Source organism: Cydia pomonella, chromosome 11, assembly GCF_033807575.1.
Source record: "Cydia pomonella isolate Wapato2018A chromosome 11, ilCydPomo1, whole genome shotgun sequence".
Lineage (NCBI taxonomy): Eukaryota > Metazoa > Arthropoda > Insecta > Lepidoptera > Tortricidae > Cydia > Cydia pomonella.
Genome location: NC_084713.1, coordinates 4897287 through 4914014, shown reverse-complemented (window position 1 = coordinate 4914014; position 16728 = coordinate 4897287). Strand labels below are relative to the sequence as shown.

General features: G+C 37.0%; 2 protein-coding genes across 5 annotated transcripts in view; one reads left to right on the top strand and one right to left on the bottom strand.

The window, feature by feature from the left end:
* Window positions 1-5: 5 nt before the first annotated feature.
* On the top strand, window positions 6-6046 carry LOC133522671 (succinate dehydrogenase cytochrome b560 subunit, mitochondrial-like). 4 transcript variants are annotated; one of them, XM_061858062.1, is made up of 8 exons: window positions 6-24; window positions 2361-2373; window positions 2455-2520; window positions 2689-2921; window positions 3276-3493; window positions 4137-4202; window positions 4279-4341; window positions 4417-4572. In XM_061858062.1, exons 3-8 carry the CDS (start codon window positions 2498-2500, stop codon window positions 4426-4428), a joined length of 615 nt encoding a protein of 204 aa, XP_061714046.1. In that variant the 5' UTR covers window positions 6-24; window positions 2361-2373; window positions 2455-2497; the 3' UTR covers window positions 4429-4572. The 4 variants fall into 4 exon arrangements, with proteins under 4 accessions (XP_061714046.1, XP_061714047.1, XP_061714048.1 ...); XM_061858063.1 differs by lacking the exon at window positions 6-24 and having other exon boundaries at window positions 2359-2373; XM_061858064.1 differs by lacking the exons at window positions 6-24; window positions 2361-2373; window positions 2455-2520; window positions 2689-2921; window positions 3276-3493 and adding an exon at window positions 5666-6046 and having other exon boundaries at window positions 3636-4202; window positions 4417-4649.
* The window catches only part of LOC133522668 (transferrin), a 39091-nt gene continuing 28344 nt past the window's right edge, over window positions 5982-16728 (bottom strand). The window contains exons 11-15 of the mRNA XM_061858057.1: window positions 16334-16421; window positions 9982-10060; window positions 8280-8375; window positions 6592-6851; window positions 5982-6237 (exon numbers count right to left, since the gene is read on the bottom strand). Coding sequence (XP_061714041.1) covers window positions 6145-6237; window positions 6592-6851; window positions 8280-8375; window positions 9982-10060; window positions 16334-16421 — 616 coding nt within the window. The 3' untranslated portion in view covers window positions 5982-6144. The remainder of the gene's footprint in view (window positions 6238-6591; window positions 6852-8279; window positions 8376-9981; window positions 10061-16333; window positions 16422-16728) is intronic.

Below are 16728 nucleotides of genomic sequence, written 5' to 3'. Positions count from 1 at the left end.
GTGACAAGTGTCACTTATTTAGAGGCTTTAGAGCCAGTGCCGGATTAACCCTTAAGCAAAATAAGCACTTGCTTAGGGCACCACGTCCAGGGGGGCACCAAAATCGTAGGCAAAAAAAAAAATTGTATTATGAAACTTTTTATACGTGTACAAGTAGGAAAACGAAAGGCCGTAAGAGTAAGAGAGTAAGGGCACGTAAGCACGTCTTCAACATAGGCCTTTAATTCGACCTTACGCGGAGGCCCTCAAAGCTCATGGCCAAAGAATCTTGCAGTCGGGGTCGCCTACCCGTCAGCCGATTTTTCGACATAGGCTACCGATTTTGTAGCGAACTTGCTCTCTTGCACGCTAGATTTGTCGGCCAGGCCGAGCCGCAATCCTGCGACCTTGTCAATATTTTAAGTGTTATAAGGGGCCCCGCGACGGTCGAAAACCAAAAAAATCCTATCAAATCGCGCATTCAAATAAATCCAAAGGCCAAGCAGTACATACAGGTGATTACATAACTTCGATTTCAAGCCACTGTTTTGCAGTTGGTAGGTCTTATGCGGAGCTAGGCCTTCTAGAGGTTCTCTAAATCATTGCCGGCAATTATATTGCCAAATGTCATTTCGCAGCCAATTCTTCGCATAATTTCATTTTGCCGAATGATCAAGTGACAACTAACTGTTAGCAACTGTATGTTTGGCTAACAACAAATAAATGCTTTTGACTTTTCGACTTTTAACATCAAAAAGACACTTTTTAAAACTTAACGTTTTCGCAAGTCGATCTTCTGCCTCACTTACACGGGTGGCGGTAATCGCTTGCCATTAGGTGATCCGTCTGCACGTTTGCCTCCTGTATCATAAAAAAAAACTTACACTATGACCATGGATCCAAATCCAAGCTTTCCTCTCTCGCAGCTCGGCCTTCGGCCTCGTTCACACTTCGCCATTGATCAATTTCAGGCTCTGCTTTCTTGCAGCTCGACCTTTTGTAACCTCATTCGTAAGCGCCAATCGGATGCTCCGCGTCTTCAGCCTTGTTATAATCTCAGCCATAGACTTTGCCTTTACACATTATTATTTTCGAAAACGGGACTTAATCGCGTTTAATTAAGTTCTAAAATTACCTTTAACGTCAAGATAATTATGTCGACTTTAGCCAGTCTTCTCCGAGACCATGGGGATAACGCCATCCTTAAAACGTCGGAGGTAATTTTAAACTTAATTATCTTATACCTTTAAACGAGCAATTCTTGTATATATATATATGTATATATATTTCCGGGATCTCGGAAACGGCTCTAACGATTTCGCTGAAATTTGGTATATGGGGGTTTTTGGGGGTATACAATCGATCTAGATTAGTCTTATGTTTAGGAAAACGCGTGTTTTCGAGTTTTTATGCGTTTTTCTTTCGACGCAGAATATGGTCGCTAATTTCGTGTTGCCGGACACTGTCCGTCTGGTCCAGCGGGTTAAGACGCGGACTGCTAAACGAGTGTTACGGGTTCGAATCTCGCCCAGTGGCTAACATTTTTTTTTTATATGTTCATGTTATATATAATTTTTTTAATTTTTATTGTTTTAGACAAGTTTAATTTAGTAAAAAAATGTAGTTAAGATTATCACCTATACACCACCATAGTACAATAAATAGTTATAACCGAGCAAAGCTCGGTCGCCCAGGTACTATGTGATTAAGTCTCGTTTCGTAAAATTTGCTTTTTAAATTTGGCCATTAGTTGAGTCAGAGCCAAGCCCAACAGCTTAAGAGGTTGAAAAATCCTGCGTGGAGCACGGCCAATGTCTTCGCTTACACGTGGATATCGGTTGGCTCGGCCTTCGGCCTCGCACGGATTCCCGACACGGTCGGATGTTCTGGGCCTCCGGCTTTTTTTAACTTTATTATATATTTATGGCATCGCACGGCCGTAATAAATTAAATACACTGTTCAAAACTTTCAGGGTACTCTTGGTGTATAAGTCATGTTGCCTACACTGGGGATTATTTGAGGATTGAGAACCAAAACACGTTTTAATCGCATAGTAAAGCAAGCACAGAATGGTAATGATGATATATTAGGTAATTTCGGTCATTTCGTTTAAATAGGCGCTTTGATAAAGGTGGCATTCGGATGGCGACTTCAGCAGCATTACTGTTCCAACTACAACGTTACTGCTGCAGCACTGTCAATATCCATGATAAAATGATGTGACAGGTTGATGATTCTATTTTCAACAGTAATGTGGCATTGAACGTCACTCAATTTACCAAGAAAATTCAATATAATCATGATGACTCTAGGGACAGGGGGCACCATGGTCTAGAAATGCTTAGGGCACCAAAACATCTTAATCCGGCACTGTTTAGAGCACTTAATCCGCGGTGAGTTAAAAATATTATTGTTTTTGTTTATAAAATACAATTTGTGTTTTCTACTCTTTCAAGAACTATTATTTATTACAGAAGGCTACGACGACTTACGCTAACACAAATAATATTTGCAACGATGGCTCTACATTGTACTGGCAGGTTGGTGAAATTTAATTACTTATCAAAAGACAGTAGCGGAAAGATTTAGTAAATATAAAATGTTTTAATCATATTAAAGTTTAATTCAGAATTACGTCTTCCGTAGTGAATTTTTTCAATGTTCAATAGTTTTTTTTCCAATGTTGTTTTCGTAACTGTTGTTCACAGACTGGGAGCTAAGTCCATGTGCAGTATCTTCAATAGGTTTCCTTATTTGCTAGGGACCGCTCAATACGCCCAGGCAGCTGCGGTGCCGAAGATAACGTTTAGAAAATTTGAGCCGGTGAAGATGGAGCATCATGATATTAGAAACGAACGTCTGAACAGGCCACTATCACCACACATGACTATCTATTCCTTCCCGCTGCCTGCTATTCTGTCTATTACTCATAGAGCTACAGGTAAGGTGTTATAAAGTTTTATTAATTCGTCACAGAGTTAAATTGGGTTTAAGTTTCTAATATTTTTTATATCTGGGTTACCTACATTACATGACTACATGCCGATAGTGATTTTCCATCTTATTAACAGATCTATGGACCAGATTATGAGTGTTACAACAGAAACTAGTCGCATACAGGTTCCAAAGTGTCCATTGATGATACGACAAAGAATCTAGAATTATTGTTTATATAATTTATGCATGAATAACCAAATTCTTAACCCTTTTTTAATTATCTGCTTAAAATTAGAATGCTATAATTACAATTGAGCGTATGATCATGAGAAATTAATAAAAGAACAATATTTTCTAGGTATAATGCTGTCAGGTTATGTTACTGTACTAGGAGTGGGAGCATTAGCCCTTCCTCATGATGTATCCCACTACATAACCATGATTGAAGAGCTCAACTTGTCTTCGGCAACTCTCTTCCTAGTAAAAGCCATAATTGCTGCGCCTTTCGGTTACCACTTCGCCAACGGGCTGAGACATCTCTACTGGGATACTGCTAAGGGATTATCTATGAAGGAGGTTTACACTTCTGGCTATGCTATTTTGGGCACTGCAACAATTATTACTCTTATTTTAGCAGCTTTATAAAGCACTCTTATTTTAGCAGCTTTATAAATGTATATTTTCATTATTAGATTTTGATTGCTAATACTCCGAAAAAAGCAATATTCGTTCTTGACAAGTTATATAAATTTATTTTTCCAATGAAACGAAACTCGATCTCGTACCTATGTTTACTTCTATAAGAACTTAATTCTGCTTCTTCAAATACATAATTATAAATATTGTTTGCTTCAGTAAGGTAGAAAACAGTTAAAAGACCAGTTGTACAAAATATTCTTCTTAAAATTAATCATTATCAATATACCCTGGTAAACTCACTTTGTAAAAAAGTTTTGTAATTAGGTTATGTATGGTAGACCAACCCTCACTCACACATTTTTTAAATTTGCCACCTTTTTCTATTGACGGAAATGGCTTGCCAAACTACGTTTTAGTTTTACGCATGAAACTTCTTTTACAATATGGCTTCCATCAAATCTATGAAGATTTTGCCAATGTCAAGTGTAACAACGACACAACTAACTATGAATATTAAAATATCTATATAACAAAACAATGTTTTTGTAAATAAATAATCGTTAGTTTTATATCTAAACAGAAAGCGCCACGTAGAACGGAACGTTTTATTTTTGACACTGACAGTGCCAGTTCGTCAGACTCAGTGGTGAGTGCAAAATATTGTATGCGTGAAATAAAATTGTAGTATTTCGATTATTCCTGGTTCGTGGTGTATATTACAGAAGGCTACGACGACTTGCAGTGTCTCAAATACAATAAACAATGGCTTTCTATTGTTGCGGCAGGTAAGGTGTAAATAAATTATTATGTAATAGGTTTAGGTTGTTTTTGTGATTGCTAAAACTGTGACTTGTTTACAGATTGGGCGCTAGGTCTGTGCTCGGTAACATCAGCAGGCTGCCTAATTTGCTGGGGACCGCTCAGTATGCCCAGGCGGCGGGAGTGCCTAAGATTACTTTTAAAAAGTTTGAGCCGGAGAAGATTGAACACCATGATATTAGGAATGAGCGTCTGCACCGCCCAATGTCGCCGCATCTCACAATCTATGCTCCTCAGCTGACCAGCATGTTGTCTATTACCCATAGAATTGCGGGTGAGTTATTTTGAATTTAATTACCTACTTATTTGCTTAGCAATTATTTGGTTTCATGTTTCGAAAGTCACTTAATTTTCTGTGTTGGATTTAAAAGGGATAATAATTGCATTGCTTATGCAATTATTTCGTTTGCATCTTATGGATGCCCAACAGTAGGTATCAAAGGTACGTTTACTTTATTAAACCATGTTTTATAATAAGTGATGTAGAAAATATGGATGGAACTTTCTCATTATATGTGACCGAGGCCTGCAAAACATCCTGCTTGTTAGGTTACTCGTATAAGGATACAAGCAAGAGCTAGAGGGACATTAAATGCCATTCAAAATAGGTACTTATACATTTTAGTGAAATTACTAATTGGCAATTAAGAAACGATTGGATTGTGCAATATATTAATTGACTGTTTATTTTCTTAATCTACTGTAATATACAGTAAAACTGATTAATAAGGTTGAAGAGCAGAGGTAATCATAAAGTTACATATATGTAAATGAGAATTTATGATTACTCAAGTTGTCGCATTTATTTTTGCAGCCCAAATGCAATTGGGTTGTATATTAACTTCATATGCTGCATTATTTTTTTCAAATACTTTCCTCATATGCGGATCAACATTCGCTTATACAGTGTGTATTTTTGATATAACCTCAAACTTAAACTAGACAGGTTTTAGTGCTATAGAACAATTCTGAAAGATTTTTTTAGTTTAGTCTTCACTGCCAGAAAATATTTAATTTTTAATTTTTTTCGAGCGGCAATGTATTTCGTACATCATGATCACTTGTGACAGTTGTGGCGTCGCGTCATTAATGACATGGGGTTATTCCCACTAGTTACCACCAAGTTGTTACCAGTGGTAACTACTGGGATTTTTTTCCCACTTTTTACCACTGGTAACTACTGGGAAAAAAATCCCACTGGTTACCACCATCTCGGTTTGGTGGTAACTACTCGATTTTTTTTTTGCCAGTAGTTACAGGCAAAGTATAAAACAAAACTTTCTCTTTAAGGTATGATGCTGTCTGGGTACGCTACAGTATTAGGTGTGGGAGCGTTAGCCCTTCCTAATGATGTTTCCCACTATGTTACCATGATCGAAGGCCTCAACCTATCCCCGGCTACTATTTTCCTAGCAAAGTTTATCCTTGCTGCACCTTTCGGATACCACTTTGCCAACGGATTAAGGCATCTATACTGGGACACTGCGAAGGGCCTGACTATTAAGGAAGTCTACACAACCGGCTATGCTATGTTGGCTACAGCAACGGCTATCACTGTTCTCCTAGCTTGTCTATAAATATACATTCTCATTAGAGTAAAACATCATTACATTTTGGTATTATTTATTTATTTTCCATGTAAGAAAATGCAATAAAATTATTAAAATCAGACTTTTTGTTTAATTTCTATGATTACAGGCACTTAAATGTTAGTCAGCTTAGGTCATACTATAGATAAGAGTTAGTAAATCGGTAAATCTACATGGCACTTAAGCGATTCCACAATTTGACATGACATCATGGATTGCTTTGAACTTTTCAAAGTCGAGTTTTTCTGTGGTTGCAAGTCCAGTCGCAGCATTCTGAGAAAAGATAAGTAGGTACTTTTAATATTAACTTCATCTCACTCTAAGATTTTATTACTTAGATTAAAATTAGTCTGTGAAAGATTTATTTTGAAATTAAACTCACTAGTTTTATAAGCTAAAAATGTTTTTTTTTTGTATCAGAGACAACTTGAGCGTTTTTCTATTTAAGGGTGTTACCACACCAATCAATCGATGGCATGGCATCAATCGAAGTCGACATGGAACAGTCGGCGTCGATCGATAGTTTCTACCTAGACAAATCGATCGATTGGTGTGGCAACACCCTAACTATCAAATGTTTGATGGAAGCAATGAATGTTAATATGGAAAATTCCTGTGTGTACTTACATTGAAAATAACGTTATTATTCTTCAAATACTCTCCATAGATGTTGAACAGGTCTGTCCTTTTATCCAGCAATTCGGCTAAGCTAAGCGGTGTATGAGCGATGGATACATCTGACAGAAAGTCCTTGGCCGACAGCCAGGTGCGAGAAGGCATCATGGCGACGTTGCAGGTTGCATAGTTGGCGAGGGAATCGCGTCCGCTGTCCCGGTTTAGGCAGAGTAGCTCGTATTGGGAGGCGTCGTAGTTGCTTAAATCGGTGCCTGGTGGGAAATTAATATTAACCTTGAATTTTCACGCCTTCTGAGAGATAATATAGGAGCTAGTACAGTTAAGAGGGAAGAATAGCTTTGCGATCCTAGCGAAATAACGTTTTATTTCTATGGAATTCCATTTCGGGAGAAAACGTTTTCTACTTACTAAATCTTAACAAATCACTTTGATTTTGATGTCGATCGCTTCAGCATATTTATTCCAGATTTATAGGAGTCACTTTAAAAAAAAATTATACCTACTTATAGCAAATTTTGAAAAAAAAAAGGAATCATGGAGAATGGAAAATATTTAGAAGTGGAAAAACGTTTTCTCTTTTTGTATGGACGTTCACATACTTCCAAGTTCCATCTTCACGTAGGCAAGTATTTAAGTAGCTCGGATAAAGTCAGTTGTATTGCGAAGTACTTATAGATAAACTGAAATATATGTCATCAATACTAATGAAATAGTGGCCAAGCCCTCTAGTGGCGGAGGCCGGATATGAACCCTGTACAAATCTAAATATTTACCAAATAAATATCAAGTAGTGCCTTTCGTTTAGAGGGAAGAATATCTTTGCCATCCTAGCGAAATAACGGTACTTTTTCTATGAGATCCCATAATTTTACTAACTAAATCTTAACATCACTTTAATTTTGATGTCGATAGCTTCAGCATAATACAAGGTGCCCGTGAGCATGGCGAGACATTTTTCCTGGTAATATTTAGAAACTAAAATGTCATATAAAATTGTCTGGACTGGGCTTAGTTTCAGAGATAATTAAATGTTTTTCGAAATCATTCTTTCGCCATAAGTCGGTACAAAACACATTTTTGACTGCGGTATTGCCACTTTGAGGTCTAGTCTGGACATACCTATTGATTGACATCGAAAAATTAAAATAATGTATTCGAGAGGCTATCCCCAAATAAAAACTTTTTAGTTAATTTTAGGTTATGTGTTTATCAATAAAAATTACGTTTTATGTACAGGAGTGTTCAAAAAAAGGAAAAAAAAAACAATTTTTTTTTGTCGAATTTCACAAAAAGTCATAACATTTTTTGTTTCTGTTGCCATCAGGAATGCACCGTTAAAATATCTCGCAATGGTCACGGGCATCTTGTATATTCCAGGTTTATAGGTTTCGCTTTAAAAAAATGTATTGCAAATTTTGAAAATCTAGTTTTTCATTGTGTCAATAACATAATGAAAAAGTAATGGAGAATGTAAAATATTTGGAAGTGAAAAAACGTTTTCTCTTTTTGTATGGACGATCATACTTCCCTCTTAATTTTGTGGATTAGGTGTTGTGGTCCAAGACAGGCAAGGGAAAATGGCAGAAGAAATATGTTGTATTGAGAAGATTCGAACTTTTTGCATTACCTAGCACCTAGCTTTTAGTGCGAGAAAAGGTAATTCAATTAGGTATACTTACTTGATACAAAGGCAATATCTCCATGATCGTCTTTAAGACAAGTAAGAGGACTTGTATCAGCTGGACATTGCTTTTTCAGGAGCGTTACGTCATCCCCTGAAACATATACGTATACAGTTATAAAACATACAGTTACGTTTAGGTATCTATACTGATGTGCCGTCGGAAAGTTTGCCGAATTGGGTAAATTTCTGAAATTTCTAGGGAATTGTATTTTTCCATTTTTAAAGTAAAAGTTTCCTTGGTTTCTTGATATTTCCGAGCACTTTCCCAAATTTTTGGAAACCGCGCAACTTGCAGATCTTTAGGTCCCTACTATGAAAGTAGGTAAGTAGGTACAGTCTATTCTATTTCATAACTCTCATAAGTCACGGAGCATTGTTTTCGTGTCCCTCAGCGGTGAACAGGCCCAGGGAGCCCGAGCAATTTTGAATTTTGTATATGTCATAAATATAATATATCAAAGTTGAGCGAGCCTGTCGGGCTCCACCGATGAGGGGAAGTGATATCACTGAATCTTTAACAGTATTTACATAAGTTAGCTAGGCAATATATACTCGTAGTAATAGTAAAAAAAAACTGGTTATTTAATGGCAAGGGGCTAAGTTTAAAGCAAATGATGATTTTATTAGTACTGTCAGCATAAATTAGGTAGTGACGTTAAACATGGCCAAATATATTTATATTACTATAACTATGAATGACATCAAAAATTAATTAAAAATAAATAAAAACGCACCACCAACTTCTACTACAAAACTGCCATAACGACCACGAACGGGCGAGGCTATTAGCCGTTTCCGAAAAGGAATCCGGGCATTGGCTGCATGCGCTTCCATCGCGAAACCTTGGCTCGACTCTAGAGCCACCAGCCTTACGCATCGCTGTTTGCCTCCGCCTGGGCCTAAAGGTATGCGAGCCCCACGCTTGTAGTAGATGCGCCCAGCCTGTGGACGCTCTAGGACGGCATGGCTTACACTGCCAAATGAGCGCAGGCCGACTATACAGGCACGCCACATTAAACGACCTGATCCGCCGCGCCCTTTGCACCGCCTCCCTACCTGCGACTTTGGAGCCGTCAGGCCTCTCTGCCACCGACGGCAAGAGACCTGATGGCTGCACTCTTGTGCCTTGGAGCCTTGGCCGCCCTTTAGCGTGGGACGCTACCTGCGTCGATACGCTAGCCCCGTCCCACGTTGAAGGATCGGCCCGGAAGCCCGGGACTGCCGCGGACCAGGCCCAGACACTAAAGCGCCGCAAATATGCGTTCCTAACGGACCAATACGAATTTGCGGCGCTTGCCATAGAAACACTGGGCCCATGGTCGAGCGACACAAAGCAATTTATGAAGGAAGTGTCGGTCCGACTAATAGGTGTCTCGGGCGACCACAGGGCGGGCTCCTTCTTTGCCCAAAGATTGAGCCTGGCGGTGCAAAGGGGCAATGCTGCTAGCATCCTAGGGAGTATTCCAGAAGCGGGTAGCTTTGGGGAGGTATTTTATATTTAGGTTTTAGAAATATATATAAGTGTAATATAAAAAAAAAAAAAAAAAAAAAAAAAAAAAAATGACATCAAATTCTAAAGATTAAAATACAATATCGGTGTCCATAGTAAAAGCCGAATATAATTTGCAAATTACTAGCGATGAAATTAAATCGTGATGCAGCAATATGGGAGATAAATATAAATTAGTAAATGGAACCTTTCGGATTGTTTTCGACATTGTCGACGCCCGGCAAGCACGATCCTCCAGAGAAGAAGTTGCCGACTTTCTTCACACACTGCGGAGGAAATATTACTGAGTATTCTATATATAATTGTACTAAATGCTTATTTTGTACATTGGTACAGTCAGCATCAAAATTAGTGGATGAAACAACGCGCCAAAAATATCTGCCACACTCGACTGCTTTTCTAAATAGTGATAAGGTAATCTATCTATGCATCTATGCTGGTCACCTTCCAATAAACTGGCCACCTTATACTAAAAAAAACCGGCCAAGAGCATGTCGGGCCACGCTCAGTGTAGGGTTCCGTAGTTACTCTTCCGTCACAATAAGCTAAACTGGAGCTTAAAGTATAGTAAATTGTTAACCAAGGGATGAAACGGTACCTTTCACCCGACTTCAACAAATAGGCAAATTTGCATAATCAGTACCTAATTAAAGTAAGTCTTTTTACTATGAAGGGAAAACTTTTTGCGATAACTCAAAAACAGCTAAACTGATCATGCCCGCTATAGTTTTCATTTAATGTCTTTCTTAAGCTCTACTTCCACGATTTTTTTCATATTTTTTGGACCTATGGTTCAAAAAATACAGGGGGGGACACATTTATTTTTTCTTTTGAAGCGATTATCTCCGAATATATTCACTTTATTAAAAAATGTTTCTTGAAAACCCTTATTACTTTTGAAAGACCTTTCGAACGATACCCCACACTCTAGGGTTGAAGCGAAAAAAAAATTTCACCCCCACTTTACGTGTAGGAGAGGTACCCTAAAAAAAAAAAAATTTTAGATTTTATTGTACGACTTTGTCGGCTTTATTGATTTATATATTCATGCCAAATTTCAACTTTCTAGCACTAACGACCACGGAGCAAAGCCTCGGACAGACAGACAGACAGACAGACAGACGGACATGGCGAAACTATAAGGGTTCCTAGTTGACTACGGAACCCTAAAAAGGATTCTGTTTAATATTCGCACAATCCAAGTAAATTTTCAGAACTAACGTTATTTGGTTTACTTGAATTGTGTGAATAGATAAATAGAATTCTTATTTTAGCCATTATAGTATAAGGTGACTTAGGTGGCCAGTTATTAGAAGGTGGCCAATAATAGACGGTTTATCCTATACAATTACAAGTTTGTGTTCAAAAGTTCTGCAACGACGAGACGTCTCTTTTTGTTAAGCTTATAGAAAATTACCAAAGTATATTTTGTTGACGCATAGTTTTTGATACGTTACTTTTGATGTTGCCTGTACCACGATACGACCAACTTAAATCGGTTACTGAGAGTTGCAAGTTTCCTTGCAACTACCATGTAGGTATTAAAAAAAAAACAAAGTTTATTTATTTGTAATGTGAATAGTACTGATTTCCCCAGACTCGTTTGCTGAAAAAGTAAATGCTGGAATTCTCTACTCTAAAGCAATTCTGCCTCAACCTCCCACGCCTACCTCTCACCTCTCAGTCTCGATGGTCTTTTCCACTAAGTTCTAACTACCTACATCCAAAATCATAATACACCCCCCACTTACGTAATCAGATCAAAAACAAATTAATATGGGATCACTTTAGACGTAACGCCTTTCAAACAAAAAAAGAATTACTCTAATCGGATCACGGGGCTCGGAATAATCGATGAACATAACATAAAGTTCAAAATAGCCAACACCGAATATAGGTAGTCAGATACCTTTACTACCAGTGCGAAGGCGGGGCGGGTCGCTAGTCAAATATAAAAGTTGTTCAAATGGCAATATTACTAGCATTTTTACGATTGCAAGCGGCTACTGCACCAAGCAACAATAAAAATTGGAAAACGCCGCCATTAAAGTTGCAGAGAGAAAGAGTATCTCAGAGTAAGTTTTACCAAACATAACTTTTATAGATGGTTTAAGAAAACTGCCTTAACAGTTAACATTTTTATGATATGACATTTCACACAAGTGCAAGGATATTTAATTATATCTGGATATTCCGTCCAGGCTATTTCGTAGAGGCGTGATATATGATCTTGCTTAGCAAACTCTTTCTCTTGAAAGTAGCTCAACACAACGTCAGACCTACTTTCCAGAGAATCTGCTGAGAGATGGCAACTCTAACGCGCGGCGTAATTCAAGCTAGGTCTCATGCCTTAAGAGCAATTCCTAGCTGAGCAACTTTGCAAATCTCGAATTTTTGAAGCTATGTTTCTGTCGCGCTGCGGTGGGCGGGAGCCGGAGCTATCTAAGTGTGAGTGCGCGCACACAGACGCGAGCCTCGTGCGCTCGCTCATTGCGCGCCGTTCCGTCGACATCGCCCGCGAGCCAGACGGAATTTATTCTGCGCTGCCCGACGCAAGTTGTTTTTGTTGTTACCACGTAATATTGTTTTTCATTTTTATATTATACTGTATGTATTACACCCTAATACCAAACACCCTATCACCTGTACTAAATGTATTTTACACCTATGATGACGAAATAATAAATGATTGATTGATTGATTGATATTAATTACCATATAGGTAAAAACTGCAAAAAAGAATGATGTCTCAGCTTCGGTTGTCGTCGTACAGTCAAGTGCAAAAATATGTATCGAAAGAATCGTCTCATAAATATGGTACTACGCTCTTATTACACTGAAATAAGATGCTATGGGACATATTTTTGAGTAAGATGTGTACACCTATATTTTTACACTTGACTGTACCTATCCGTATCAGTAAGTTGGGAGTGATCATGGTGTGTTCTGAAATTTTGTAAGTAGGTATAATTAATATACCTATGGTTAAACTACAATCTATTTAACTTGTAGTACTATGGGGCTAAACTTGGGCCGCCTTATTGAAGAACGTATCGCAATGACAATCTGGGTAAAGTATGTTGGGATAGTATGTTTTTTTTTTTTTTTTTTTTTTATTATTATTAATTTTTAAATGTTTCTGTTTTTATTATTATATTGTGTAATAAGTAATGTATGGGTCTTGTTATCCGAAATAAATGATTAAATAAAATAATGCCGGACAATTTTGGGACCAATTGAGAGAACTCGTGAAAAAATGTTTTTTTGAGATCTCAACACGTGACAGATTCTTGAAGTACGTAGCGAATCGTTAAATAATAACCGTAGATTCGGTCTGAATTTTGGTAATCTTCAATATAGAACGGTTTTAGTTTTGTACCTGTGTAAAGATGAGACATACTTTTTTTTAGGGTAACGAGTGTTTTGCCATCAAGGGAGAACATTGGATGGTGAAAAAAAGTTGCTTCTAATGGAAAGAGAATAAGGTATCACAAAGAAATAGGTCCGGTGTCTACCCTTTTGTATCCGATCTTAACCCTGATACAAAAATTGGTAAAATTGTGGCTCTCAAACTTTGATACCTATGTCATAAGGCAATTTGATAAGTAAACAATGTGCTAAGAAACCTCTTATTGTAAGGTTTACCCGAAGTAATAAAAAAAAACCACTAAAATAATAGATACGTTGCGAAGTTTTGACAATTTAAGATTTCGTGAACTGTACAGGTTTAGGGAAAGTGTAAATGTACTGTTTATTGAATGGAATGTACTGGAAGATATTAAGTACTTAAGTAGGAGGGACAAAAATCATAATAAAAAATAATCGTCCCCAGTCATTTTTAATGAAGGTCGCCAAAAAAATAAGAATCAAACTTAGAAATCAAAAAGACTAAGTATTTCTTTAACAAGGTCAAGGTCACTGAGAGCCCATCTTGAAGTATCGAAAATAATTAAAATTGCGATTTTGTTGGTTTAATTTTGCAATTATGTATATATATATAGTTGATATACAATCTTTTTTGATAAAATTTAAGGATCGTATGTAAAGAGTAAAGTAAATATATAGGAAAAGAGAGCCCTCTTGAAGCATTTTAAGGAAACTAATTTCGAAGCCCTATCTCTATTTTGTATCCGAAACTAGCAATGTATGTATGCGTGCACATCTACATATGCATCCGTATGTGTAGGTACTTTATTGCGAAAAATTGCTCATTTGCTATCTATTTTACTCGATTTTGTTATAAATTTCAACATGTATCATCATCCCTATACAATATAAATACTCTTTATTGCACACCTCAATAAAAGAAAACAATACAAAAGAAAACATACACATAAGCACAGGTAAACAACATGCGGTCTTATCGCTAAAAGGCAACCTTTGGGTTGCGGAAATTAAAAAAATTACATTGTCAGTAACCGTCGCGCTGGTAGTGGTACTGGATAAAAAAAATAATGGTACGAAAGTGTGATCAAGAAAACAATAAATGTGATAATTAAGGTCAGTAGGTAAATTGAAGAAAATTTGATGAAATCACTGCTGTTTTTTAAATAGGTAAAGATCTGATTGTTTCTGGTCCGATCTTTACCTGGAAGGGTCAAGATCGGATATCGGTCTACAACAGTGCTAGGTCTGTTAACACAATTACAAAAACAAACACAGTTTCATCACAATACGCAAAATAAATTACAGAGCGAAGATCGGATAGAAGGAAGAATTCGCGAAATTTACCTTGCTCTCTGTGATTGCACATAGCACAAGCCCGACTCCCTGAGCGACGCGGGGACACTGACAGTCGAGGCGCAATGAAATGGCGTCTTACACAATGTTGCCAACATTAAAAAATAAAGCCAAATTAGGGGGAAATTAATGTCCTACGTTCTTCACCCGCATCCGGTATTTACCCAACATACCTTAATCGTTGAACCGCCGCATTTCAAAATTGCCCTTATTGTGATATCGGCTAGCCGTAATGTAATACGGCGGATTATACAATACGACTGCGATACTTATATATAAATCCCCTCGTCAATGTAATTTCATTAAATTTGCTATCTAGTGGCAAACATCAAAATAGTTATCTTTTACTTGTGACGCACAAGTGTGAGCAATGTAAAATACTATATTTCTAAAAAAAAAATGCCTACTACGTAATAAAAGAAAATGTGATTATTAAATTATACTACGAAAGGTGATCAAATCGCAAAATGCTGTCGTTTTATTTAAAATAATGAAATAATTAGACCAGTTCCGATAGTACCGGGAAATCCCGGTTCTTTAAAACAGTACCGGTTCTGCAATCCCTATAAGGATGTTATGCCCATCACTATTCTTTCTGTGTACGTATATTTAGAAACTGTCTCCGCCTCCAATTCGTGCGATAGGGACAACTGCAGCTCGGACCGAAATTCACTCGCAAAAAACTCAAAAATCGAGGTTTCGCTCTCGACTGTTTCCTCCTCCAAAACGCAACTAATCATTATGAAATTTTGGAAATTGCAAGAGGAAGAAATAATCTATGCCGCTATGTTTTGATTTTTTGGATATTTTTTGTCATATTTGTATACTGTGCCTTTTTTTACAGCCAATTCAATTGAGCCGTTTTAGCGATTTTCGAGGCGCTGTATCTTTCTTCAAAATAAAATAATCCAAAAAAGCAAAACATAGCGGCACAGATATTGATGATATTGATATTATTTGAAAAAATCACTGCTCTAGGTTAAAAATCCAGGGAGGAATCAGTCGAGAGCGTTTGTATGGAAAAATCGCAACTAGGAATTCCTCTTAACAAAATGGCGCAAGGTGCGTTTTTTAGATAACAATATGGTTGCCAAAAATTTAATTAGCTACCTCGAGCATTTTCTTTAGGGACTTCAGCAATTCGATTCTTGATTTTTGACTATCGCTCGATAGAAAAAAAAAATCACGAACATATATATGTCTAAAACGCACTTGGAAAATTCGTAACAATTTATGCACAAGAGTTAAAAATCTGAAAATTGCTTCTAAAATGCGCAATTTAATTTTTGAGGGAACTCAGCAACAACTATTTCCTTTTTTAAAACTAACAACAAATTAAAACTTTAAAACCATGATATCCGCGGTCTCGAGCACGCATATCCATCTCGCTCACGCTTACGCTCAGTGAGAGTGGGAACACGAACCTACGGGGACGAGGCGTTAAAAGGAATATCCAGCTTGAATAAAAGGTCCTTGTAGAAACCGTAAACTTTTCCTTGGCCATGAATAAAAAAGTTATCTTCACAGTCCCACGTTGGGCGCCATCCCGTTTCTATTAACGGTCACTTAATTCTTTAAGCCAAGGAACTTTGGTTCTTTGCGCCATATGTTAAAGTTTAATATCGTACTTACACGATTGGGTGTTATATTATGGTCGCCTTGTTTATGGGAAGTGCAGTAAAAATTTCAAAATCATAAATATCACATTTTGGTTTGATCTGACACAACTTCACCAACCCATCATGGTTAAGGAACTTTGACGCTTAATCCTTTAAATTAAGGTTTACTATTGTACTTACGTCGTCAGGCGTGATAAGTCCTTTGTTTATGAGGTAGTAAACCGGCGCGTCAAGGCCGCTGAAGCTTCCGTAAGGATCGTGGCATGACCTGAAAGTTGGTTTAGTTAGTCCATGTTCGCTAGTACCATAGACTAATTAATTAATACCTATTTAAACATTTTTAAATTTTAATTTTTAAATTAATTTTATTTGCTTTTATTTTATTGTATTTTGTTTTTTTCACTTCTTTCTAATTTAAATTACTTAATTAATTCTTAATTATTATTAATTTATTGACATTCCTGTTATAGTGTACCTATATTTTAACTATATATTTTAAGATATTTTTACTAAAAATAATGATCTCACTTGGTATCTCAATAAAAATGGAATTGAAAATGTAGACAAAACTGCAA

What these genes read in the sequence shown, in the direction of transcription:
- LOC133522671 (XM_061858062.1), top strand. Translation starts at nt 2,498, where the DNA reads ATGGCTCTACATTGTACTGGCAG. An exon ending in TATTACTCATAGAGCTACAG is followed by an intron (nt 2,922 to 3,275) that starts GTAAGGTGTTAT and finishes AATATTTTCTAG; the next exon opens with GTATAATGCTGTCAGGTTAT. An exon ending in AGGGATTATCTATGAAGGAG is followed by an intron (nt 3,494 to 4,136) that starts GTTTACACTTCT and finishes ATATCTAAACAG; the next exon opens with AAAGCGCCACGTAGAACGGA.